Source organism: Pelophylax lessonae (genome assembly GCF_965119305.1).
Source record: "Pelophylax lessonae genome assembly, chromosome: 9".
NCBI classification, from domain to species: domain Eukaryota; kingdom Metazoa; phylum Chordata; class Amphibia; order Anura; family Ranidae; genus Pelophylax; species Pelophylax lessonae.
Window position 1 is genome coordinate 241,251,429 of NC_138776.1, and position 26,643 is coordinate 241,278,071.

General features: G+C 45.3%; 1 protein-coding gene across 1 annotated transcript in view; it reads left to right on the forward strand.

Moving 5' to 3' along the window:
• The window catches only part of FTSJ3 (FtsJ RNA 2'-O-methyltransferase 3), a 177,047-nt gene that overhangs the window by 124,350 nt on the left and 26,054 nt on the right, over nucleotides 1–26,643 (forward strand). Inside the window, exons 6-13 of the mRNA XM_082266751.1 lie at nucleotides 430–529; nucleotides 4,563–4,757; nucleotides 10,758–10,873; nucleotides 13,677–13,775; nucleotides 17,143–17,243; nucleotides 17,331–17,414; nucleotides 18,461–18,586; nucleotides 24,344–24,479. Coding sequence (XP_082122877.1) covers nucleotides 430–529; nucleotides 4,563–4,757; nucleotides 10,758–10,873; nucleotides 13,677–13,775; nucleotides 17,143–17,243; nucleotides 17,331–17,414; nucleotides 18,461–18,586; nucleotides 24,344–24,479 — 957 coding nt within the window. The remainder of the gene's footprint in view (nucleotides 1–429; nucleotides 530–4,562; nucleotides 4,758–10,757; nucleotides 10,874–13,676; nucleotides 13,776–17,142; nucleotides 17,244–17,330; nucleotides 17,415–18,460; nucleotides 18,587–24,343; nucleotides 24,480–26,643) is intronic.

Sequence of the window (26,643 nt, forward strand, 5' to 3'; positions counted from 1 at the left end):
TAATTATTCTCCAAAATTCACCAAAAGAAAGCCTTGTTTGTCCTTAAGCAAACGTAGGTTTAACGGAATGCCAAAATTTTGCCGAATAAATAGGCTCATAGCAGAAATGTGAAAATTGCTCTGGTCCATAAGGGGTAGACAGGGGTGAGAGCCGAAGTGGATATTTTATAGGATTAAATCTACTCCATATAAGAGTTATTTCCTCCTGTTTATCCCAAATATTTTTATCCTGATTTTGACAGCATGCATTGTCTGCTTAGCGCTCACCTTCTCTCCACCCGTCTTCTCTAGAATTCTGTCACATTTAATGGCTGCTGTAAAAACTACAAATAAAAGGAAGCTACCAGATTTTTATCTGTTATAAAAGGAAGTAAATTAATGCTATAAACATAAATGATAATTAATGTTCTCATTTCATATCTTAAAAAGGCAGTAAAGAAGCAACTTCAGACATGGAAAGCTGATGTGGTATTAAATGATGGAGCACCGAATGTGGGAGCAAACTGGGCCCATGATGCATTCTCACAAGGTTTGTCTGGTCTTTGTTTGGCTCATACAATATTCACACCGCTAACTTGTTTAGACTTGCGGGTGGGATGTTAAAAACATGCTGTTGAACTGTGTTTCTAGCGCCCCCTTCCCTTAAGCTGCAAAGGCAGCAGACATGTGTTTGCATGTCGTGACACCTTGCTTCCTGCCAGCGTCAAAAAAAATCCCCCTGTTGCGTTCGGCAGGCAGTACTGCTGCTGAACACCAAGCGAATGGAGACGCTTTACAAATGCATAAAATGCATGCAGTTGCAATATATTGGTGCTGCATTTATGGGGTTACATGTAGTGAGGAAGCACCATATCATCACCTAACAGCCTGTCAAGCCCTTCTGAAAAGCGCAGCAACTTAGCCACATGTCCAAAATTAGTCGTAGGCCCCTTTCACACACGGTAGTCCATTGGTGGACTCCGTTTTTCTCAGCCGATCCCCCGCTGAGCAGGCGGATGGCAGCTCCATCTCCGCGCTGTGTGCGGAGACAGAGCTGTCAGGTCCCCATTCTTCTCTATGGGGGAATCGGATGAGAACGGACCGTCTGTCCATTCTCATGCGATCTGCCAGACGGATGGAAAATCGGGTTTCCATCTGTCCGGATTTGACGGATCGGATCGAAAGTCAGCGGACATGTCTCCGCTGACATCCGATGCCCCATAGAGATGCATGGGGCATCTCTTCAGATCCGCCTGAAAAACGGACAGGTGGATCTGAACGATCCGCTTGTGTGAAAGGGGCCTTAAAGTGGTTGTTAAGTCACTATGTTATCTTTACACCATCCCCTCTGTTAGATAACAACCTGTATCCTTGTTCCTGTGCTTTATTAAAAAAAAAAAAAAAAAACAATTTCTATCTGTTTTCACAGCTCCTATCGGCGCTCACGTGACTCCCGGCTCTCTTCTATCCCCGCCTGTCATCTCCAGGGGGCAGGGCCAAGAACTTCCTCTGACGTCGGTTGGGGAGGCAGGGAGGAAAGGAGGAGAGAGCCAGGAGTCACGTGAGCGCCGATAGGAGCTGCGAAAACAGGTAGAAATCTGCTATTTTTTTAATAAAGCACAGGAACTAGGATACAGGTTGTAATCTAACAGAGGGGATGGTGTCATTGACAGGCACGGCTCCATATTCTTCACCATAGGGTTATGCTGCCCACTACAGGAGTAGGACTAGACAGAAAACACAAAAGGTTGGCTACGCCCTGTGGACCGTCCTCAGCTGGCATAACCCCCCTCTCTGCTTAGAGATACTCAGTTTTTCCTTGCCTAGTTCAGGAGTAGGACCTAGTCGATTGCGCCCCCCGCCTTCTCCTGTCTCATCAGATCCTGCATCTGGTTCGGCCACTGCCGATGGGACCACCCTGCGGGGTCTGAGTCTACGTTTCCCTGAACTGTCAGACAGTGAGAATGATTCCTCCATGGCTGCTGCGCCACACAAGGGGCGCTGGTAGATTCACTGATTGTGTCAGCGCAGGAGTCATTCATGTTAGAGGATGCAGCCGAGGCTGCTGCGGACATATCTGTTCCGTTTGTCACCCATAAACCGTCCCGTGCGGTTATGTTTTTTTTTAATCCACCTTATTTTGACAATTGTGTCTATAAGTGCTGGGTGCGTCTAATACGACCCTTGATGGTCCCAAGATGCTTTGCTGTCCCGTATCCCTTAAAGAGTAGATTCTAAAGCAGTGGACACTCCCATCGGCGGTGGGTGCCCCTATTTTTCAGGTTGACTAAGGCAACCATGTTTGCGGTGGTAGAATCCCCGGCTTTTAGGACTCTGGCTGACAGGCGCCAGAATCTCCAAGGCCCGTTATGTGTTTACTATGGCTGGTACCTTATTGGGGCATGTTTTGGCCTCCATTTGGGTGTCATAGACACGGACGGGGTGGGCGACGATTTTGTGTCTGACCATGGGTGACGACCGGTTCCCCCCTGCCTATGGCGAACTGGCAGACCGGTTGGTTCAGGGTCTTTGGATGTGGTTCCTGTGTGTCTCTAAGCTGGCTGTCTCGGCAGTGACGCTTAGGCGTATTTTGTGGCTGAAGTGTTGGTCTGTGGATCACACCTCCAAGAAGGATCTGACTGAATTGCCTTTTCAGGGCGAGGTCCTCTTCTGCCCTGGTTCTGACAAGGAGATTGGATTATTTTGGGCAGATTCTGGATTCAGCTCTAGCCAGAGTGTTCCTTCCTCTGGGAAAGTAAGTTGCCATCAGCCATGATACCCCGTGGTCAGTGTACAGAGGGGAGGGTAGAAACCGGCAGGATCAGCCAGGTTTTTTAGTTTATACACGGCGGCAAATTACGCAGCACAAGCACTGCACTGTATATCATGCTTTAACCACTTAAGCCCCGGAGGATTTGGTTGCTAAACGACCAGGGGGTATTTTATGATTCGGCACTGCGTGACTTTAACGGACAATTGCGCGGTCGTGCGACGCTGTACCTAAACGAATTTGGCGTCCTTTTTTTCCCACAAACAGAGCTTTCTTTTGGTGGTATTTGATCACCTGTGCGATTTTTTGATCATGCGCTATAAACAAAAAAAGAGCGTCAATTTTGCAAAAATAGCAATATTTTTCACATTTTTTTATATGAAATTCCCCCCCAAAAAATGTAAAAATCAAAATTTTTTAACATTTTCGGCCAATTTGTTTTATGCTACCTATGTTTGGTAAAAAAAATCGCAAAAAGCGTATTTTGATTGGTTTGCGCAAAAGTTATCGCGTTTACTAACAAAGGGAAAGATTTTTGTCATTTTTGTTGTTTTTTTTTTAACGCGTAATGGCGGCGATCTGCGATTTTTTTTTTTGCGGTACTGCGACATTGGGGCGGACAGATCGGACCCTTGACTGACATTTTTGACACTTTTGGGGTTACCAGTGACATTTCTACAGTAATCAGTGCTATACATATGCACTGTTACTGTAAAAATACACTGGTAGTGAAGGGGTTAACTTTATTTGGGAGGGAGGGGCTGTGTGTGTCCCTAGGGGCGTGCTTTCTACTGTGATTGGCTGTGGCTTGAGCTGTAAGGACACTGATCAACGGATCTACATAGTAGATCCGTGTGATCAGTGTCTTTACACCGAGGAGAATGACAGGCAGCTTGTTTACACAAGCTGCCTGACTTTCTCCCCCGCCGATCGCAGAGTGGCCGGCGGACATCGGGTCCGCCGGTCACACGCGCGGGGGGGTCCGTGACCGCGCGGGAGCGCGCTGCCGGCGGCGCGCGCTCGCTCCCCAGACCCTCCCAGGCTAGTGACGTACCGATACGTCACTCTGCCTGTGAGGGGCTGACCGCCGCAGTATATAGTCGTGCGGCGGTCGGCAAGCGGTTAAGAGAACATGATCTGTTTTTTTTTTTTTTTATTTATTTTTTTTTTTTAGGGTAACAAACAATTTAAAAAAGACATTTACTTTGGAAGCTGTGCCCCAAAAAAAGCAGGCAGAGGGCAAAAGTATAGTCAACAGTATTGGTCGTGGGCTCCCTGCAGCTGATCTTTCCCCATAAATGACTTACAATGCCTTATTTTGAAAAATGTTGTCTGTGTGGAGGCAGCCATCTTGGTAGAGGCAGGGCTTTGCTTCCTTATACCAGAATCTCCAGCTAGGAGAACAGTAGTGGCATCACCAAATCTCACTCCCAGTCAACTGAGACTAGCAGATTTCCATTAGGCCGTAGACACAGAGGTGCCTAGGCACACATGCCAGGAAGAGCACTGCTATTTTTTTTTAGGAGAAATTCAAAACAAAAAGTACATTCAGGTACTGTTTGGGCCCAATTAACATTTCTAAATGTGCCCGATAACATAGCAAATCTGTAGTTTTTGAGTTTAGACTACATTAATAAAATAAATAACTGTAGGCTTAATTACAGAAATGCTCACTTTTTCATATGTCTAGTACATGAATTGGAAATCTCGGGGCTATGGATCTTTGTGAATTGGGAGCACAATGCAAATAGTTGTCTTACGTTGAACTCCTTCTTTTTTTTGTTTTCTTATCACAATGTTGTCTGTATTTCAGTGCACCTGTCTCTCATGGCTCTTCGGCTGGCCTGTGACTGCCTCTCTAGAGGAGGCTGGTTCGTCACCAAGATTTTCCGTTCTGCCGATTATCAATCCCTTCTGTGGATCCTCAAGAACTTTTTCAAGAAGGTGACTTCCACAAAGCCCCAGGCATCTCGAAGTGAGAGTGCTGAGATCTTTGTTGTGTGTCAAGGTGAGTGACGAACCTATAACAAAATACAACGGATAGTTTCCTTTTCATTTAAATGCAGGGTTCCTTTCTTCTCCAGGACTTTAACCACTTAAGCCCAGGAAGATTTTACCCCCTTCCTGACCAGGGCCTATTTTGCGATTCGGCACTGCATGACTTTAACGGACAATTGCGCGGTCGTGCGACGCGTTACCTAAACTAATTTGACGTCCTTTTTTTCCCACAAACAGAGCTTTCTTTTGGTGGTATTTGATCACCTGTGCAATTTTTTGATCATGCGCTATAAACAAAAAAAAGCGTCAATTTTGCAAAAATAACAATATTTTTCACATTTTTTATATGAAATCACCCCCCCCCCCCCTCAAAATGTAAAAATCAAAATTTTTTAACATTTTGGGCCAATTTTTTTTTTTAACCATATGTTTGGTAAAAAAAATCGCAAAAAGCGTATTTTGATTGGTTTGCGCAAAAGTTATCGCGTTTACTACCTAAGGGAAAGATTTTTGTCATTTTTGGTGTTTTTTTTTTTTAAACGCGTAATGGCGGCGACCTGCGTTTTTTTTTTTTTTTTTTTTGCGGGACTGCGACATTGCGGCAGACAGATCGGACCCTTGACTGACATTTTTGACACTTTTGGGGTTATCAGTGACATTACTACAGTAATCAGTGCTATATGTATGCACTGTTACTGTAAAAATGACACTGGCAGGGAAGGGGTTAACTTTATTGGAGAGGGAGGGGTTAAGTGTGTCCCTAGGGGCGTGTTTCTAACTGTGATTGGCTGTGGCTACTAGTGTAAGAACAGAGATCAACGGTCCTACATAGTAGAACCGTGTGATCTCCATTCTTACACAGGGAAGAATGACAGGCGGCTTTGTTTACATTAGCCACCTGCCTTTCTTCCGGTGTAATGGAAGATCGAGAGTGCCCGGCGGACATCGGGTCCGCCGGGCACATGCGCAGGGGGGTCTGTGACCGCGCAGGATCACGCCTCCGGCAGTGCGCGCTCGCTCGCTCGCTCGCTCCCTAGAGCCTCACAGGCTAGCGACGTAGCCCTACGTCGCTTTGCCTGTGAGGGGCTGACTGCCGACGTAAATAGTCGTGCGGCGGTTGGCAAGCGGTTAAAGGAAATGTATTTTACGATTTCTTATCTTTGATAATATTGTAAAATTTGAGGTATTGCTCCAGGAATGACATTAGTTTACCACTTGCCGACTCCAATCCATATACACTGGAGATTAAAATTAGAGAACAGCAATGATTGTAGCGAGAAAGAGAAAGATTACAACTAAAGTTTCTGAAGGTTACCACAATCAGCAATTAGTAGGAAGCGTACAGGCCCTTGCTTTGAATGACTTCAGCACATCTGCGGCCACAGGACATCACTAGTCTCTCGCACTGCTCTGGTGTGATTTTTGTTCCACTCTTCACAGTTCGGTGACTGTAGTGGGCTTCTTGGCCATTCATAAATAGGATAAGTGCAGCGCTAAGGGGCTAAATATGCATAACCATATTATAGACATCAAGTGAATAAAGTGAAACTTACAAAACAGTGTCGCAAACAAAAAACTACAATCCTCATTAATAAAATAACAGAAGAAATGAAGTCTTTGTTGAAAAAAAAAGTCCATATAATGACCAGAAAGTCCCAAGTGAAAAGGTAGAGATAAAAAATAGGATGGCGCTCTAGTGTGCATAAATGTAGCCAAATCACCCCAACTGACGCTCATATGTGCAGTCTATGAAAGTTTATTGGGTATATCCATTGTAAATTAAAACAATTGGCATGTTATCCTACTGGACCTTGAAGCCTCTGTGTCTCCTGGCTGTGATATAGGGATCCCTGATGTAAGTTATGGGAACCTAGTACCTTTTTACCCGATGGAGGGGGAGGTGACACTCTCGGATTGAAACGGTGGTCCTCGATTGTGGAGGCTCGCACGGTCTAGTGTGCGGCCGCGTCCTAGGACCGGAGCCGATTCGCTGTGCTCCCGCTGTGTCCGCCGTGAACACCGGGAGTCGCACACGGATGACGTCACGAAGGAGGGCCGGAAATCAGCCGAGAGTCAGCCGCGGAGACGAACAGGAGGCCAGCTGGAGTGGGGGAAGTGATGTGCTCGCTTCTTTGGAGCCTCCTGTTGCCACAACTACATGTTTCGCTACGATGTAGCTTAGTCAAGTCCAAAGAAGCGAGCACATCACTTCTCCCGCTCCATCCGGCTTCCTGTTCGTCTCCGCGGCTGACTTTCGGCTGATTTCCGGCCCTCCTTCGTGACGTCATCCGTGTGCGACTCCCAGTGTTCATGGCAGACACAGCGGGAGCACACTGGACCGTGTGAGCCTCCACAATCGAGGACCACCGTTTCAATCCGAGAGTGTCACCTCCCCCTCTATCGGGTAAAAAGGTACTAGGTTCCCATAACTTACATCAGGGATCCCTATATCTCTACCTTCCCATACACCATCCTGTGTCTAGGATTGGGCGATCAGTGGTGCATCATATACATTTCTTTTACAATTGTGTACTCTCTGAATAAGGACACCACAGGAACTTTGTGTTTTGGATCAGCGCCTGAACTCTTTTTTGTGTTACCAAGTGAAAAGGTGACTTTTGTAAATAATTGTTGTGATGATAGTGATAAATCCCAACACCAGCAAGGTAATATGAATGCGCTCACCGGGAATAATGGACCCAAAATTCCATATAGAATTTGGGTCATTCAGAGCAGATTATGGTAGCTCGTCGCTTCAAACAGCATACAGTTGCCCGATGTAAATGCCAGGATGACCAGGATAATCAACAGAAAGACACCCAGACTTCCAAATGGATGGTATATACATGAAAGTAACCAAACGGTGCAAACATAGTGTAAAACTTTTTCTCAAAATGTATTAAAAGAAAGAAATACACTTACAAAGTCATCATGTAAGGTAACGCATGTAGTGAAGAGATGGCAGAATGAGGCTCTGACGCGTTTCATCCGACAGGATATAATCATAGAAGAATTGCCATAACTTTGTCAGCAAGGATTTTCCAGAGGTTTTCTATTGAGTTTAGATCAGGACTCTGGGCTGGCCATTTCATTATTTCAATGTTTTCAGCTTCAAGAAAACTGCTTTACCTCATTTGCTGTATGACAGGGGGCATTGTCGAGCATGACACCCTGATTGGGTGATGAACGCAGGGAAGGAACCGCATGTTGTCGAAGACGTTTCTGATAAACATTTGCATGTAAAAGAGGCCCAACTCCCAAACATCCCCCAAACCATGACACTTCCCCAACTTTCACTGACTTCTTTACTCACTTTGGGTTCAGTCTTTCCCCAATTTGACGACGAACATAATGTTCTCAAGAAGCCATTCTGAGTGGCTAATGAGCCGCTGGAACAGTTTCCAAAGAGGAGGGATCCGACGGTGCATCCGGTTGCTCCCGTGGGTGATCAAAGAGTAGATTCTAGTGGGGAGATTTCAACCAGTCAGCAGTGGAGGTCATGTGAGTAGCATTTATCTGTGGATAACTGCAGAAGCATCCTTGGAGCACCCCAAAATAAGATGTTCTATTATCCAAATCTCAACTTAAAGCGGAGTTCCGGGCACAAAATCGACCTAATCGATTTTGTGGCCATCCGCTTGCTTTGCTTCATCTGAAAAGGAATTGGATAGTTAGGATTATTTTTTTTTTTTTTTACTTACCTTGTAATTGTAGACAGAAATACTCACCTTTCGTCACTTCCTCCCTCTGTGGCCTCGCCCGCGCCGTCTCTTCCGGTTTGCAATGATTCCTGGGAGCTGAACGTCATCGCTCCCAGGTATCAATGCGACGGCACCGGGCCCCGGTCGTCACTTCCGGTGCGACGCCGCATTCCCTGCTAAACAGCTTCTGGGCATGCCCAGAAGCTGTGGAGGAATGCAGCGCCGCACCGGAAGTGACTAGAGGGGCCGGTGAAGGCGCATTCTGGGAGAAGAAGACGCAGAAGAGGACGCAGAAGAGGATCGCGCTGGCTTCAGCTGCCCACAACAGAGATGGCAACGCTGGAGAAGAAATTTTGTAAGTGAGTATTTCTTCTTGCAGGTAAGTGCGAACCGGGGCAGATCAGAGGCTAGCCATTGTGGAATGTACTAACCCTGACTGTCCCGGGGGTATGTTCATTGAAAAAATGTTTTTGTGCCCGGAATTCCGCTTTAAGAATAGGATGTCAAGCTCTAGCCCACCCCTTCCCCTATCTTATAGAAATGTAATTGCTCTGTAGCCCTAACATGCTTAATGTCCCAGGATGACACCACTGCTCTTTTTTCAACATTCCCCCATGTTCTGCCTCTTTAAAAACACTACAGCATAAAACAAAAAAATACCTGTTGATGACAACTCTGAAATCTCAGGCAGTGTGTCACGACCCGGGTCTGAACCTGCAACTTCTGCTGCATCTGCCGATGTCTCTTCTTGCTGAGTTACCTGGAATGCTGGACATTTCTCTGGACAATTCCTTGAATGATCTTGCCTTGATCCTTGTTTGTCTTGAACCCTTTTGTTCCTCCCATGAACTTCCTAATAAAACCATGCCTTTGCACTTCCTGTCTGCCAGATTATTGTGCTCTCTCCAGCCAATATCTCGCCCTTGTCTCCCCCTGCTGTCGTCCAAATCTTTGCTACCATTTGTTACCAACCTTTGGCTTGTTCCTTGCCCATGCTTCTGCTTGATCCCAACCTGCTATATCTGCTACTGGACCCCGGCTTACTTACCTCCTCATGGGGCAATCCTGAGGACCGTGACCTGGTACTAACACACAGCAAAACCTCCAAAAATCTCAACCATCAGGAGCTCTGGTGAACACTGGTTAGTATTTGGACTATGAACATTAGATGAGCCCCTGTCATCCACCAAGGTGACTTGCTTGTATACCTATCCAGTTGGTCTACTGCTAAAGGCTACCTGTCTCCGAGCCTAATGGTGACACAATGTTTACCCATGCTTAGTTATTTCCTGTGTACTGCAGTACACTTCCCACTCTCCTTTACTTCATAGCATTGAGGGCAAGGTGTTTGGTAGTCCTGTCTGAAGGTGACAACCCTGCTCTTCCATAGACAAAGTACAGAGGGCACTGTCACATTAGCAGGACGTATGTTATTGACAGGCACACCAGGTGGAAAAAAAAGAAAAGTAATGCAGCTACCACATTGAAAGTGGAGTTTCACCCATTTTCGTAACTTTAGATGTATGTAATCCCCTTTAAAACGACTTTTACCAATGGAAACTTTTTTTTTTTTTTTGCTATTAAATACCTTATTTTCTCGTTTATTCCTCCTCTCCTCACTTCCGAGTCCGATCGGCGATGACGTCATTCGGCGATTCGCAGTGTGTGCTGGGATGTATTCCATGCTAGAAATCTCGCAGTATTACCCAGGAGCTGAGCTGTACTGAGCCGTGACCTGCCTTGCCTCCTCTCAGTGAGTTGTACTGTATGCATTGTATTCAGCCCGTGCTCTGCCCCGCCTCCGCCCCGCCTCCTCTCAGTGAGTTGTACTGTATGCATTGTATTCAGCCCGTGCTCTGCCCCGCCTCCACCCCGCCTCCTCTCAGTGAGGATATAATGCTTTCAGTCCTCGCTCACTGAGAGGAGACGGGCGGAGGCGGGGCAGGTCACGGCTCAGTACAGCTCAGCTCCTGGGTAATACTGTGAGATTTCTAGCATGGAATACATCCCAGCACACACTGCGAATCGCCGAATGACGTCATCGCCGATCTGACCCGGAAGTGAGGAGAGGAGAAATAAACGAGAAAATAAGGTATTTACTAGCAAAAAAAAAAAAAAAAAAAAAAAGTTTCCATTGTTAATAGTCGTTTTAAAGGGGATTACATACATCTATGTAATCCAACGTATTAAAAATGGGTGGAAATCCGCTTTAAGGACTGATGAGAGTAAATGTAATACATTTTGTGTTTTAAAAATACGTTAAGATAATTTTATAGTACGCTATTATCATGTTTTTTTTCCTCTTGTAGGATACTTGGCTCCTGATAAAATCGACAGTCGTTTCTTTGATCCTAAGTTTGCCTTTAAGAATGTTGATAGTCCTGTGCAAACTGTCTCTCAGCTGGTTTCCCATAAGAAGCCCAAGGTGAGTTCCCTTTCTGAGTTTCTCTGCTATTTGTCTATCTTCAAATAGACTCTATTTTCCCATTAACTTTTGTTGGACTGTTCTTTTTGGTACTAGATGGTTGAGCCATTACATTTTTTTGCTTATATGATTTGGACTAGATTTACTAAATCCAGCATATGAGAAGCAGTCACAGAATTGGAGTACAAATTGAAGAATCTAATTTTCTCTTTCATTCATTGACGGACACAGCTCCTGATCTTCATAACCATTGAGTTATACTGTCCCCTACAGGAGTAGGACACTAGGCAGAAAAAAAGTCTGGCTACGCCTATGGGCAGGCCCAGGGGGTATACTCCCTCTCTCTGCTAATAGGTACTCAGTTTTTTTCTGCCTAGTCAGAAGTTAAGGACCTAGTTCCTTGCTGGGATCTCTTGTCCTGGCAATTTTTTTCTTTTTAGATAGATTTTTTTTTCTCCAGGATCTTTTCTGTGAGGTCTACAATCAACTGCCGGACTGGGCAACGGGCTGGATAATCTAGAGTCCTTTGTGTCCCGGGAGGAGTTGGTCTTCGGGGTACGGGCTAGCAAAAATACCCCCCCCCCCTCCCCTGCCTCATTTGTCTCATCAGACCCTGAATCTGATTCGGGCGCCGCGGATGTGGGTCACCCTGCTGGGTCTGCAACTAAGCGCTCGGAATCCTCAGATAGTGAAGATGATTCCTCCACGTCTGCAACTGCGCATGTAAAGGCGCTGGTGGAAGCACTGATTGCATCTGTGCGTGCGACCTTGAAGATGGAGGATGCAGCTGGGATGGAGGCACAGGTTCCCTTTGGCACTCACAAGCCATCCAGAGCGGCAAAGGTGTTTCCTTTCCCTGCCTATTTTGACAGAATTGTCGCTGAAGAGTGGGGGCAACCAAAGCGTCCCCGTGGGGCCCCTAAGCGCTTTACTAGATGTGTTACTGGCAGGATCACCAGGTGAAAATGAAGACTGGAAAAAGAAAACTCATGCAGCCACCACATCTAAGTTGAGATACAGAAAAAAAATGTTCTTGGGTTTGGATACTCTCTATATTACATGTTCACTTTTCTACAGAAAGCCCTATATGGATTCCCCCACCTTCCTCCTAGGTAGTATGCCTCCATGAAAACCTCTGATGCAGCTTGTATCTAACCTACACTCCCAGCCCTCTGAATGACAATGTTTACATCAGTTTCCTGGCCAACCTCCTGCGCTATTGTACAACGAGCTAAATGGGAGACCTGAAGCAACTCTTTAGTAGATGCTGCATGGAATTGAGTCTTAGCAAATTGGATCATGCTTTTCTGGGGTTTTTCGCCTTCCTCTGGATCAACTGCGGGTATAGAATTGTGTATAGGGGATTGTTTGGTTGTGTTTTCTTAACTGTTTTTTTCTTATTGAGTGAACCAGATGGACTTGTGTCTTTTTTCAACCTATGTAACTATATATGTAGCAGACATTTATTCAAAATGGTCATGTGCAGTAAACATGTTAAATGACATTGTTACAAACTAAATAATCACATATGTAATGTAGACTGCCCATAGCCGTAAGACTGGGTTCTCTGATTTTCTAAGTAACCCCTGGAACATTTGGTAAATACCTGTTGACCCTGGCAGAGGAACCATTGGATAAGCACTATTTTGATAGGGAGGCAACATTTTCCTTTCCACAGTTAAATAGCAGTAAAATAATGGCAGCGTTGTCACCATTGCTGTTGGCACTGATGATAGTCCAATCAAGTGAATGGCCATGCCTAGCTCTGCACTTTAGTCAGTGCTGTATTTTGGCCTAGGCCAACAAGGGCCAGGCCTAGGGCAGCACTTTGCGGGGGGGGGGGGGGGGGGGCAAAATAGCCGCCCTCGCCTACATCTAAGACTCTATTGGCCACTGGTTGCTAAAGCTACCTGGCATCTAGCAACCATGACATCACGCCCATGACTCCCTGGCCCTGCCCCCCCTCTCTCTCTCTCTCTCTCTCTCTCTCTCTCTCTCCCCTCCTCTCTCTCCCCCCCCTCTCTCTCTCACCCCCCCTCTCTCTCTCTCTCACCCCCTCTCTCTCTCACCCCCCCTCTCTCTCTCACCCCCCTCTCTCTCACCCCCCTCTCTCTCACCCACCCTCTCTCACCCCCCCTCTCTCTCTCTCTCTCTCTCACCCCCCCTCTCTCTCTCTCTCTCACCCCCCCTCTCTCTCTCTCACCCCCCTCTCTCTCTCTCACCCCCCTCTCATCTCCCTCTCTCTCATCTCCCCTCTCTTTCCCCCCCTTCTTTCTCTCTCTCTCTTTCATCCCCCTCTCCTCTCTTCCCCCCTCTCTTGCCCACCACCTTCTCTCTCTCTCGCCCACCACCTCTCTCCCTCTCTTTCTCATCCCCCCCTCACCCTCCCTTACCCACCCCCTCTATCTCATCCCCCCACTCTCACCCTCCCTCACCCACCCCCCTCTCTCTCTCTCCCCCCCCTCTCCCCACCCCCTTTCTCTCCCACCCTCTCTCTCTCTCTCTCTCCCCTACCCCTTCTCATAAAATCTCAGGGGTTCTTACTGGGAGGGAGTCACATCCATTAGACAGGAAGGGGTGGGCAAATTTACATAGGAATGGGAATAGGGGCGCCCAATTTTAGTCTTGCCTAGGCAGCACAAAACCAAAATACACCACTGACTGTAGTGATAAAGGGCTAAGCTAGAGGTCACTGTTGTTGCTCTATCAGTAGGACATTGAGAGGAATAATGTAAAATGTGGTTCTGTAGAGGTCTTGGAAGAAACCAGCTGTGAGTTAACTTGAATTTTCTTTCCCCCACAGGCTGAAGGATATGAAGAAGGAACATTTTACCAAAAAGCAACTCTTGTGGATTTTCTCAAATCTCCCAATCCTGTAGACTTTCTTGCCAAGATCAGCGAGGTAAAAAATAATTTATTTCACATTTCAATCATTTCACATTATTTTACAATTCATTGTGATGTCACTTCTAGGTATTATGCATACGAGTATGTCCAAATGTTTGGATGCAATTTAAGATTGTGAATGTTATTAACCACTTCTGGACCGGGTCTTTTTCTGACACTTGTTTATAAGTTAAAATAATTTTTTTTTTTGCTAGAAAATTACTTAGAACCCCCAAACATTATATATATATATATATATATATATCTATCTATCTATATATGTATATATTAGAGCAGAGACCCTAGAGAATAAAATGGAGATCATTGCAATATTTTTTAAAGAGGAAGTAAACCCTCCTCTACAACTTGTACCTATAGGCAAGCCTATGATAAGTCTTACCTATAGGTACTGTAAATATCTCCTAAACATGTACCGTTTAGGAGATATTTACCTTACATGTCGCCAGTGACGTCACTGGCGCATGCGCTCTGAAGGAACGGCCGATCGTGCCGTTCCTTCAGAGCCCCGTGCCGTGACTGTCGGCTCCCGCGCGCGTGCGCGGGAGTGACGTCACCGCGGCTCCGGCCAATCAGATGGCCGGATGCCGCGATCCCGGAAGACGGGCGACTAGACATGTCGCCCGTCATAGAGGTGAGTGAGCGGCACGGCGGGGGCTCGTTCTGAGGTAAGTATTGCATAATGAGCTAATATGCGATGCATACTAGCTCATTATGTCTTTCTTTTGCAGGGTGTAAAAAAAAAAAAAAAAATTTATATGAGTTTACAACCTCTTTAATCACAACGTATTTGCGCAGCAGTCTTCCAAACGCAATTTTTTTGGAAACAATTAAACTTTTTTGAATTAAAAAATAAGAAAACAGTAAAGTTAGCCCAATATTTTCCTATAATGTGAAATATAATGTTACGCAGAGTAAATAGATGCCCAACATGTCATGCTTCAAAATTTCGCACTCTCGTGAAATGGTGACAAACATTGGTACTTAAAAAATCTCCATAGGCGGCACTTTAAAAATGTCTACAGGTTACTAGTTTAGAGTTACAGAGGAGGTCTAGGGCTCAAATTATTGCTCTCGCTCTAATGATCGCAGGGATGACTCACATGTGTGGTTTGAACACCGTTTACATATGTGGGCGCGACTTGCGTATTCGTTCGATTTTGCGCGCGAGCTCACGGGGGTGCTTTAATTTTTTTTTTCCTATTTTTTTTATCTTTTATTTTTTATTTTTACACTATTTAACCGCTTGCCGACTGCGCACAGTATATTTACTGCGGCAGTCAGCCCCGGCCAGGCAGAGTGACGTAGATCTACGTCGCTAGCCTGTGACCGGCTTTTGAGGCAATAGCGGGCGAGCGCGCGCCCGCCCCGGGTCGTTCACAGAGGATTCCGGGCGTTTGACCGGCGGACCCGATGTCCGCCGGTCACACTACGATCGTCGGTAGAGGGGGAGAAAGGCGGGCGGCTTATGTAAACAAGCCGCCTGTCATTCTCCCCTGTGTAAAAATGGAGATCAGACGGTTCTACTATGTAGAACCGTTGATCTCTGTTTTTACAATAGGAGACCTGTCCCATCACAGTAAGAACCACGCCCCTAGGACACACTTAACCCCTCCCTCTCCAATACAGTTAACCCCTTCCCTGCCAGTGTAATTTTTACACTAACAGTGCATATGTATAGCACTGATTACTGCAGTAATGTCACTGGTACCCCCAAAAGTGTCAAAAATGTCAGTCAAGGGTCCGATCTGTCCGCCGCAATGTCGCAGTCCCGCAAAAAAAAATCGCAGATCGCCGCCATTACTCGTTAAAAAAAAAAAACACCAAAAATGACAAAAATTTTCCCTTAGTTAGTAAACGCGATAACTTTTGCGCAAACCAATCAAAATACACTTTTTGCGATTTTTTTTTTTCACCAAACATTTGTAGCATAAAACAAATTGGCCGAAAATGTTAAAAAAATTTTGATTTTTACATTTTTTTTGGGGAATTTCATATAAAAAATGTGAAAAATATTGTTATCTTTGCAAAGTTTCCGCTCTTTTTTTGTTTATAGCGCATGATCAAAAAATCGCACAGGTGATCAAATACCACCAAAAGAAAGCTCTGTTTGTGGGAAAAAAAGGACGTCAAATTCGTTTAGGTACAGCGTCGCACGACCGCGCAATTGTCCGTTAAATTCACGCAGTAAAAAATCGCAAAAAACCCTCTGGTCAGGAAGAGGGGTAAAATCTTCCGGGGCTTAAGTGGTTAAAAAAAAAATAATTTTTGATCACTTTTATTCCCATTACAAGGAATGTAACCTCCCTTGTAATAGAAATAAGCATGACAAGTCCTCTTTTATGTGAGATCCGGGGTCAAAAAGACCTCACATCTACACTAAAATGATGAAAAAAAAATGCGCTCTTTAAATCCGTTGCTAGGGAGCGATGTATGACATCGCTCCGGTCCTCCAAGGCCATAGAGTGGAGTGAGGGCCATCTTGCTCTCACTTGACTTCCTGCCTGAGAGGAGAGTGGACCGGATCATTTTCCCCGCTACCGACGGGCCCGGTAAGTGGGGGAAAACGTCCGGGAAGCCCCGGGGAATCCGCTGCTGGGACCACCCTTATGTTAAAGCGGACCACCCGCCATTTAACAAAATACTGGGGTTATGGCAGTGGTCTGCTGCCATAACCCCGGTATTTAACGTCAAAGTCAGGGCCGTCTTTAACACAGGGCAAAAGGGGCATCTGCCCCGGGCCCAGTCATTGTTGTGAGGTCCAAAGCAGCTGCCTCTTGAGCCCACACTGCCTGCAAATAATTGATTAGTGAATTCAGGACGGCCCAGAAAAATGTTTGCCCACGGTCCAATCGATATTAAAGACAGCCCTGGTCAAAGTACCAAGGTAAATACACGATCGGCAGTACGTAAGTGGTTAATGTTAAAGTAATATTAAACCTTAGTAGCCCTGATCTTCCTTTTCTGGGGTTCCCCGTCGGTGCTGCTGGCTCCTCCCCCCTTCTGAGTACCCTCCCCTAGCAAGCAGCTTGCTAAGGCGGGTGCTCGTGCAGGCTCGCTCCTGAACCCCACTGCCTGCGTCCTTTGACACAGACAGCAGGTGCCCTTTTATGGGGATCGAAGGATCGAGTTCAGTTTCTGTGATCACCCCTAGACAAATCAAAGCAGTTAACTCATGCAATGTGGGAAAAGCCCCACTGCATGGGAAGAAAAACATTTTACCAGCATTTGGGCTTTAAAGAATGGGAATCGGTTGTCATGGTTGTCAAAGTTTGATGGGCGTAGAAGAGTTTATAGGAAATAGGCCAGCAATAATCATGTGAATGAGAACCAACTGTTATAGTCTTTTTTTTTTTCTGCTTCAGATTGTAATAGATGAGAAAGATCTTGAGAACCATGCAGCCACCACCGCCGATATCAAAGAATGCTGTAAGGATATCAAAGTCCTTGGGCGCAAGGAGCTCAGGTATTATTTGGCCTGATTTACTTCTCTTCCCTTTTTTTGTCCCTTTGCTTGAATCTATTTCTGAATTTATATCCCTTGTTCATGTAGGTCACTCCTGAGTTGGAGGTCTAAGTTGCGTAGGTATCTTGCCAAGAAGCTAAAAGAATCAAAAGATTCATTGGAGGAGGTGAAGTGAGTACCTACCTGTATTTTATCTATTTTATGTTTGCGTTGCTTTTATCAACATTAAAGCGGAGTTCCACCCTAAAATTAAACTTACCTCCATCTTCATGCCCGGGGTCACCTAAAAAACAAATGGATAATCGCAATTTTTTTTTACTTACCTGGTTTAGAAGAAAATATACTTATCTTACTTCCTCTTCCTCCCCTCGGCGGCCACGGCGATTCGTCACTTCCTTGCTTTGCAATGATTCCTGGGAGCTGAACGTCATCGCTCCCAGGAATCAATGCGCCTGCACCGGCCCCGACGTCAGTTCCGGTGCAGGCGCCGTCATACCTTGCTAAACAGCTTCTGGGCATGCCCAGAAGCTGTGCAGGGATGACGCTGCGACACCGGAAGTGACGGCGGGGCCGGTGCAGTGCATCGTGGGACCGAAGAAGACGGAAGAGGACGCAGAAGAGGATCTCGCTGGCTTCAAGCTGCCCACACCTGAGATGGCAGCGCTGGACAATACTTTTTCAAGGTAAGTATTTCTCCTAAAAGGTAAGTGCAACCCGGGACAGATCAGAGGCTAGCCATTGTGAAATGTTCTAGCCCTGACTGTCCCGGGGGTATTTTTATTAAAAAAAGCTTTCCCAGGGTGGAACTCCGCTTTAAGTAAATTATTCTCACTAAAAATATGGTGGGGAAGAAGGTGGAGAGCGTGGCTACACCTCTCCATCTAGTCCAATCTAATACAAAGTAAACTGAATGGTGACCTCCTGTATTCACAATGCAGCAGGGCAGCCGCTTGGCATGGGACTCGGAAGCTAGTGGAGATCACTGGAGTAGTAGTGTTTTCTACAGTGATTTTCAGCTCTTGGAGAGATCCCATATAGATACAATGGTCCAAGTTGGACCTATGTAACTATGGAAAATAATATTCATACATGGAATCCTTTAAAGAAAAATAATTTAGCCTGGAGTTGGGCTTTAATCTGCTTGTAGGGCAATGCAGACAGGTCTCCTTTCAGATAAGAAATGAAGCCGATTGTCTAACCATGGTTCTTGTTTTCAGTCTCAGTTCTGGTGAAGAGGAAGAAGGCGGCTTGGAAACTGAGGACAAAGAAGAAGAGGATGAAAATCAGCAGCTGGACAGGAAGTTGGCTGAACTAAAAGCTGAAGAGCTGGCGACACTTAAAAGGTTAAAAGAAAGTTAAATTGTTCTCTGGGGAACAATATTGTATGTTTAATCCATTCACTGCCAGAGCAAATTTTGCTAATTTTTTCTAGGCCTGAAAATTACATAAAATTCCCAAAAAAGGGTGACTAAAATAATAGACGGTGGAGGTGCAGTAGACATTGCATATCTAGATTTTAGTAAGGCTTTTGACACTGTCCCACATAGAAGACTTATCAATAAACTGCAGTCATTGAGCATGGACTCCCATATTGTTGAGTGGATTAGGCAGTGGCTGAGTGACAGACAACAGAGGGTTGTAGTCAATGGAGAACATTCAGAACAAGGTCATGTTACCAGTGGGGTACCTCAGGGATCTGTACTGGGACCAATTTTGTTTAATATCTTCATAAGTGATATTACAAAAGGCCTCGATGGTAAGGTTTGTCTTTTTTGCTGATGACACAAAGATATGTAACAGGGTTGATGTTCCTGGAGGGAAACGCCAAATGGAAAAGGATTTAGGAAAACTAGAAGAATGGTCAGAACTCTGGCAACTGAAATTTAATGTGGATAAGTGCAAGATAATGCACCTGGGGCGTAAAAACCCAAGGGCAGAATATAGAATATTTGACACAGTCCTGACCTCAGTATCTGAGGAAAGGGATTTAGGAGTAATTATTTGAGAAGACTTAAAGGTGGGAAGACAAAGTAATAGAGCAGCACGAAATGCCAGCAGAATGCTTGGATGTATAGGGAGAGGTATAAGCAGTAGAAAGAGAGAAGTGCTTATGCCGCTGTACAGAACACTGGTGAGACCTCACTTGGAGTATTGTGCGCAGTACTGGAGGCCATATCTCCAGAAGGATATAGATACTCTAGAGAGAGTTCAGAGAAGAGCTACTAAACTAGTACATGGATTGCAGGAAAAAACTTACCAGGAAAGGTTAAAGGACCTTAACATGTATAGCTTGGAAGAAAGAAGAGACAGAGGGGATATGATTGAAACTTTTAAATACATAAAGGGAATCAACTCGGTAAAGGAGGAGAGCATATTTAAAAGAAGAAAAACTACCACAAGAGGACACAGTTTTAAGGGGCAAAGGTTTAAAAGTAATATGAGGAAGTATTACTTTACTGAGAGAGTAGTGGATGCATGGAATAACCTTCCTGCAGAAGTGGTAGCTGCAAATACAGTGAAGGAGTTTAAGCATGCATGGGATAGGCATAAGGCTATCCTTCATATAAGATAGGGCCAGGGACTATTCATAGGATTCAGATATATTGGGCAGACTAGATGGGCCAAATGGTTCTTATCTGCCGACACATTCTATGTTTCTATGTTAAAATATTTTCTGAAAGCAGACACCCTAGAGCAGTGATGGTGAACCTTGGCACCCCAGATGTTTTGGAACTGCATTTCCCGTGATGCTCGTGAACTCTGAAGTGTAGTTGAGCATCATGGGGAAATGTAGTTCCAAAACATCTGGGGTGCCAAAGTTCGCCGTGACTGCCCTAGAGAATAAAATAGTGGTAGTTCCAATTATTTATATCACACGATATTACCACAAAGGTCTAGGAAATGCAAAATTTACACCAAAGTTAATTTTTTTGGGCACACAAATGCAATAAATGACCCAATTTGTTGGTAAAATAGAAAAGACAAGGTTGAACCGAGTAAATAGATACCCAACATGTCAAACTCTACAATGGTGACAAATTTCAGTACCCTGTATTCTTCATAGGTGACTCTTTCATCAGCCATCAGTTTAGCGTTACGGAGGTATAGAAATAATACTCTCACTGTAACGTGTATTGCAATCTGCATTTTCATGCGTAGGCAACCCCAGCGCGTGCATTTACGTTTGTACGTGCGTATGGAGTGGGGATGGGATTTTATGTGCTTGGGTGTAACCTAAGTTTTGTACAATTTAAACAAAAATTTTTTTTTTACCTAACTTTTTTTTTTCATTAAATAGAGGACAGGAAGTCCCGGTTTGATTTTTTTTTGGTGACTGGTTCTCTTTAACCGGTTCCGGACCGCCCACCGCCGATTTACTGCGCCAGGCTGGCCCTCCTGTGCGAAACAATGTAGACCTACGTCGGTCACGCGCCTGCAGCTAGGGTGGGCGAGCGCGCGCCGCCGGCAGCACGCTTCCGCCCCCACTCGGCAGCGGGGACTCCGATGCACGGGGCAGGTGGCTCCGATTGCCGCCTGACATCCGCGATCGTTCCCCGCTGAGAGAGAAGAACGGTCAGCTGTTGTAAACACAGCTGACCGTTCTTCTCTCTGGAATGGTCACAGAGCGCCTGTGATCCTTCTATATAGGTGATTACATCTGTGGCGGCTGGTCATCAAGTGGTTAACCTCTTTCGGACCACTCGCCGCCTTCTTAGGGCCCTCCTGCGCAAACCGACGTAGACCTACTTCGGTCGCGCTCCTGCAGGTGATTTCCCCGCTGAGAGAAAAGAACGGTCAGCTGTTGTAAACACAGCCAACCGCTCTTCTCTCTGGAATGGTCATAGAGCCCATGTGATCCTTCTATATAGGATCACAGGTCTCTGTGACCATTTCACAAGCCACACCCCCCCCCCCCCCCACAGTTAGAATCACTCCCCTAGGCTCACGTTTAACCCCTTGATCACCCACAGGGTTAACCCTTTCCCTGCCAGTGTCATATTACAGTAACAGTGCATATTTTTAGAACTGATTACTGTAGTAATGTCACTGGTCCCCCCAAAAGTGTCTAAAATGTCAGTTAGGGGTCCGATCTGTCCACGGCAATGTCGCAGTCCCGCAAAAAATCCCTGATCGTCGCCATTACTAGTAAAAAAAACAATAAAAAAGACATAAATCTTTCCCGTAGTTTGTAGACACAATGACCTTTGTGCAAACCAATCAAAATACGCTTATTGCGATTTTTTTTTTTTTTTTTTACCAAAAATATGTAGCAGAAAACAAATTGGCCTAAAACGTTAAAAAATTTTGATTTTTAAATTTTTTTTTTTTTTTGAAAATGTTATATATCAGAATGTGAAAAATGTTTTTTTTTTTTTTTGAATTGTCGCTCTTTTTTTTGTTTATAGCGCAGAAAATAAAAATCGCAGAGGTGATCAAATACCACCAAAAGAAAGCTCTGTTTGTGGGGAAAAAAGGAAAATCAATTTTATTTGGGTACATCGTCGCACGACCGTGCAATTGTCCGTTAAAGTAACGCAGTGCCGAATCGCAAAATATGGCCTGGTCATTAAGGGGGCGAATCTTCCGGTCCAGGAGTGATTGAGACGTCTCCCCTGTGCTCCACTGAATGTAATGCAATGCAGATCGCATTTCATTACATTCTTTCCCGGGTATGCTGGCTGGGAACACCGAGAGTAGACTTGAGTCCTCTCTGCTCCCTTCCCTCTACCTGGCGGCACCCGCTAAGTTGGTCCTGGGCCCACAGATGGGCAAGCAGATTCCGTAATACAGGGGCGAATGCAGGGGTGCGCGCGGGGGGGCATGGAGGGGGGATTGAGGCGTGTGTGGAAGCAATTGGGTGGTATCGCAGCTGCCTGAATGCTTTCATTTGACAGACAGGAGTCTGCTTGTCAGATTTACACACAATCCTGGTGACTGTAGCCACCAGCAATATGTGTAAAACCCCCCGCTGTTAGGTCTGTACGAGATACGGACCTGGCAGCGAAAAGGGTTAATGCTCTGTCTATTATGGCCATTCTTAGCCTGGCTTTTACTATCTTGTTTTTTCATTGATCTGAAACAAGTATTCAGCCATGGACATCAGAGTTCCTATCCTGCATATTTGTTCCACATCAGAACTAAGTAGTGAAGCCACGTCAAGGATGATGGCTCAGAGTTGGCATCTTTCATCCCCTTGAATTTTCCATCACTTTAACCACTTCTGCACCGGAAGATTTTCCCCCTTAATGACCAGGCCATTTTTTGCGATTCGGCACAAACAGATAACGGACAATTGCTACGCTGTACCCAATTAAAATTGACGTCCTTTTTTTCACACAAATAGAGCTTTCTTTTGGTGGTATTTGATCACCTCTGCAATCTTTATTTTTTACTCTAAAATAAAAAAAAAGAGCGACAAGTCTGAAAAAAAAAAAACAGTATTTTTCACTTTCTGCTATATAACATTCCCAATAATTTTTTTTTAAAAAATCATGGGATGTTTCTTATATGACACCTTGGTAATGGCAAACCTTTTTTATAGGCCATCAGTTGAGACTGTACCAGTTGATATTAATTTACACTGACAAGGAGCAGGATTGCTTTCTAATTACTGAAAGATTTCAGCTTGTGTCTTGGCTTTTCATGCCTTTTTGCACTTCCCTTTCTTTGTGTGCTTAATACTTTTTCCCTGTCTCATTCCGTATCATTTCACATAACTTAATTTCTGAACTTTGTTTTGGTTTCTTTGATGTATGGATTGCATGGGTTGTTAGGCCCCTTTCCCACGGGTGCCTCCATGGAACAAAGCCGGCAGAATATTAGCATGCATAAAGAAAGGGATGTATTCCAGAGGTAAAACTATAATCCTTCCACTTTATAAAACTCTGGTCCGACCGCATCTGGAGTATTCTGTCCAGTTCTGGTCGCCAGTCCTCAGGAGGGATGTGTTGGAGCTGGAGAGAGTCCAGAGAAGGGCAACTAAACTAATTAGGGGATTGGAGGACCTTAACTATGAAGAGCGTCTGCAATCGCTTGATTTATTCTCCCTGGAGAAGAGACGCCTGAGAGGGGACATGATAGCAATTTATAAATATCTCAATGGTGATCTCGGCATAGAAAAACAGCTATTCAGTCGAAAGGATTGCATGAGGACTCGAGGGCATACAATGCGATTAGAGGAGGAGCGTTTTAACCTCAGGCAACGTGGGGGGGGGGGGGTTACTGTTAGGGCTACAGGATTGTGGAATTCTCTACCACAAGAGGTGGTTTCTGCGGGAAGTATGGCTACTTTAAAAAGACTCTCAGACGTACATCTCAAGAATCAGAACTTTTCAGGGCTATGTGAGATGATTGCAGCCACACACACCTACACAGGTTGAACTGGATGGACTATTGTCTTTATTCAACCTCACCTACTATGTAACTATGAACAGAATCTACTTGTTCAGCTGGGGATTGCTCCTGCTGATCCCCGCTGAGCAGGCGGATGACCGGTCCGTCTCCGCTCACTGAACAGAGACAGACACAGTCCCGCTCTCCCCTATGGGGAAATCAGGTGAAAAAATAGCGGCTGTCCATTTTCCCCCAATCATATGTGATCCGCCAGATGGATAGAAAATAGGACCATCATCCGCCTGGATTTGACGGACAGGCTCGGATAGTGGCAGGTGTTAGCGGACATGTCCGCCGCTTTATAGGGCTGAATGGAGGGTCCGATCAGGTACACCTGAAAAACGGACAGGCGGACCTGATTGGACAGCCCATGTTAGGGCCTTACTGACATATGGTGAACATTTAATGTCAGTAGTACCTTTAGAAATATATTTACTTAGAAAAATGGTGACGTGTTCAATACTTATTTTACCCACTGTATATCCCCTACTTTTAGCACCAGTTTCTTTCTTTTTTTCTTTTCTTTCTCTGTGATTTCTTCTTTTCTTTCAGTTCCCCATAGCATCAGCACTAATCACTAATGATATCTGCTACAACTATACCTCCTATGTATTCCACAGCAACATGGGAACAGAAAGGGTGGGGGGTTGTTTTCTTAATGTAACGTTCATTATCGAAGTTTAAAAAATTTTATTTTTTGATTTTAGGAAGAAGAAGCAGTTACTGAAAGCTCAGCAAAAACTGAGAGTTAGAATGGAACTCAAAATGGATCTTCCAGGTGTTTCCATAGCTGATGATGGGGAAACTGGGATGTTCTCGCTAAAAACGATTGGGAAAAGCGAGGTGAGCACAAATCAATGCTTGAAGCCCAACTCTGGACTCATTTTTTTTTTTTTTTTTTTCAATCCAAAGCTGCCCCCTCCCTGTCCAGTAATCTCTTATTGTCACATAAGTCCTCAGATGTCCTCAGTCTTCTGGGTTGAATGACACCAGCATTGGGCATGAGCTCAGGCATGTCAGTGTGGACCGCCAATCGTAAGCAGCTGAGGCATTCCTCTCCCTAAGGCCCCTTTCACACAGGCGGACCGTTCAGATCCCCCTGTCCGTTTTTTTGGCGGATCTGAACGGTCCCCCCCATGCATCTCTATGGGGGATCGGATGTCAGCGGAGACATGTCCGCTGACACCCGATCCGATCCGTCAAATCTGGACGGATGGAAACCCTATTTTCCATCCGTCCAGCGAATGGGATCGGATGAGAATGGACCGACGATCCGTTCCCATCAGATTTCCCCCATAGAGATGCATAGGGAACTGACAGCTGTGTCTCCGCACACAGCTGTCATCCTGCTGCTCAGCGGGAGATCGGCAGCTCGATCCCCCGCTGAGACGGACGGATAGTGTGAAAGGAGCCTAAATCTATGCCTATACACGCTCCTTGTGTACATTGTTACCTTGGCTGATTATGATTGGTGGGATAGCACAAGCTTCTTTGGACCAGTGTCCAAACACTCCTGCGCTTATCCCTAGCCAGCATGCTCTATAGCTCAGAAATCTTGAAACCATCTTTCTCTGTATGGTGGGAATAATCTTTGCATTTAAGGCCCCTCTCACGCCAGCAAACCAATCGGGTTCGCCTGTCCATTTTTCACGTGGAACCGATCGGACCACCCATTGTTCTGTATGGGGCGACGGATCCGCTAACACCCGCCGGCATCCGATAAAATCCACTAAAAAACAGACAGAGGGGGAATACGTTCGCCATCCATCCAGCGGATCAGATTGTATGACAATCAAATGGAAATGAACAGGCAGTCCATTTCCACCCGACTCCCCTATAGAGAGCAGCGGGCTGTGTCCGTGTCCGATCTGCATAGCGGAGCTGACACGGACCTGTCATCCGCCTGCTCAGTGGAGATCTGCTGTTGAGCCTTGCGGATCCGCTTGGATGGATTCCACCCTGTGTGAAAAGGGCCTAAATCAGATGATATGTGCTGCTATCTAGTTGTATCATTTGACGCTAAAGGCAGAGGTTACTCAAAAGGACATCAACATTCAGTTGCACCCAAACGCAGCCCTGGCTGGGGATGGTGAAATGGTGTGACGATTTGGAGGCTGAATGGTCCAAAATCCCCTAAAAACATTTCATGACCTTTTGTTGAGTCTTTGGGGCTGATTTACTGAAGGCAAATAATGCACTTTTGCAAGTGCATTTGCACCCAGTTTCCCCAGAACTTAGTAAATGTGGTAAATCTCTGCTTATTTCCATCATCCAGTCATGTGCAAGCAAAAATGCAGTGTTTTTATTTTCTTTGCACCTGATTGAATATTCTTTACTATCAGGAATAATATCAGGAATGTACGTAGGGCTATTTCACTGTAAGATCCTCAGGGGCGGGTACTAGTTTCACCCACCTTGGCCCAAGAGCCATTAGAAAAGCTGGCAAAGAAGTCAGGCACATGACGAAAAAATGCATTAGCTATAATTTGATCTTTTCACCTACCTGGGTCCTAAAATGAATCTATACCTGAAATGATGAACCAAAACTGTAAGCTCTTGGGGGGCGGGGAACTTTAGCATTGTCCATATTATGTCAGCAGACTTGGGGACTCAGGTTCCTCAGCCCTATGACTGGAATCTTTGGTAGCAGGTAATCTCTTTATTGGGGTAGAGTACTGGAACTAATAATACTGGTGGGCCCTTGCATCGACCACTAAAGGTGAGCAGACCTGGGCATTCTAGAAGCTTTACCACATTCACTAACCTGTGGTGAAAATGAGTACAACTACACTTGAAAGAGTCTATTTTCATTTAGTAAATTAACCCCAATATGTAGAACTTAAGCTGTCCTAAAGGTAAAATGGATTTCTCTATCGTTCATTGACAGACGCAGCTCCATATTCTCCTTAACCATTGGGTTATGCTGCCCCCTACAGGAGTAGGACACTTTACCACGCCTATGGGGCCGTCCCTGCAGGCATAAACCCACTCACTCAGTTATAGGATT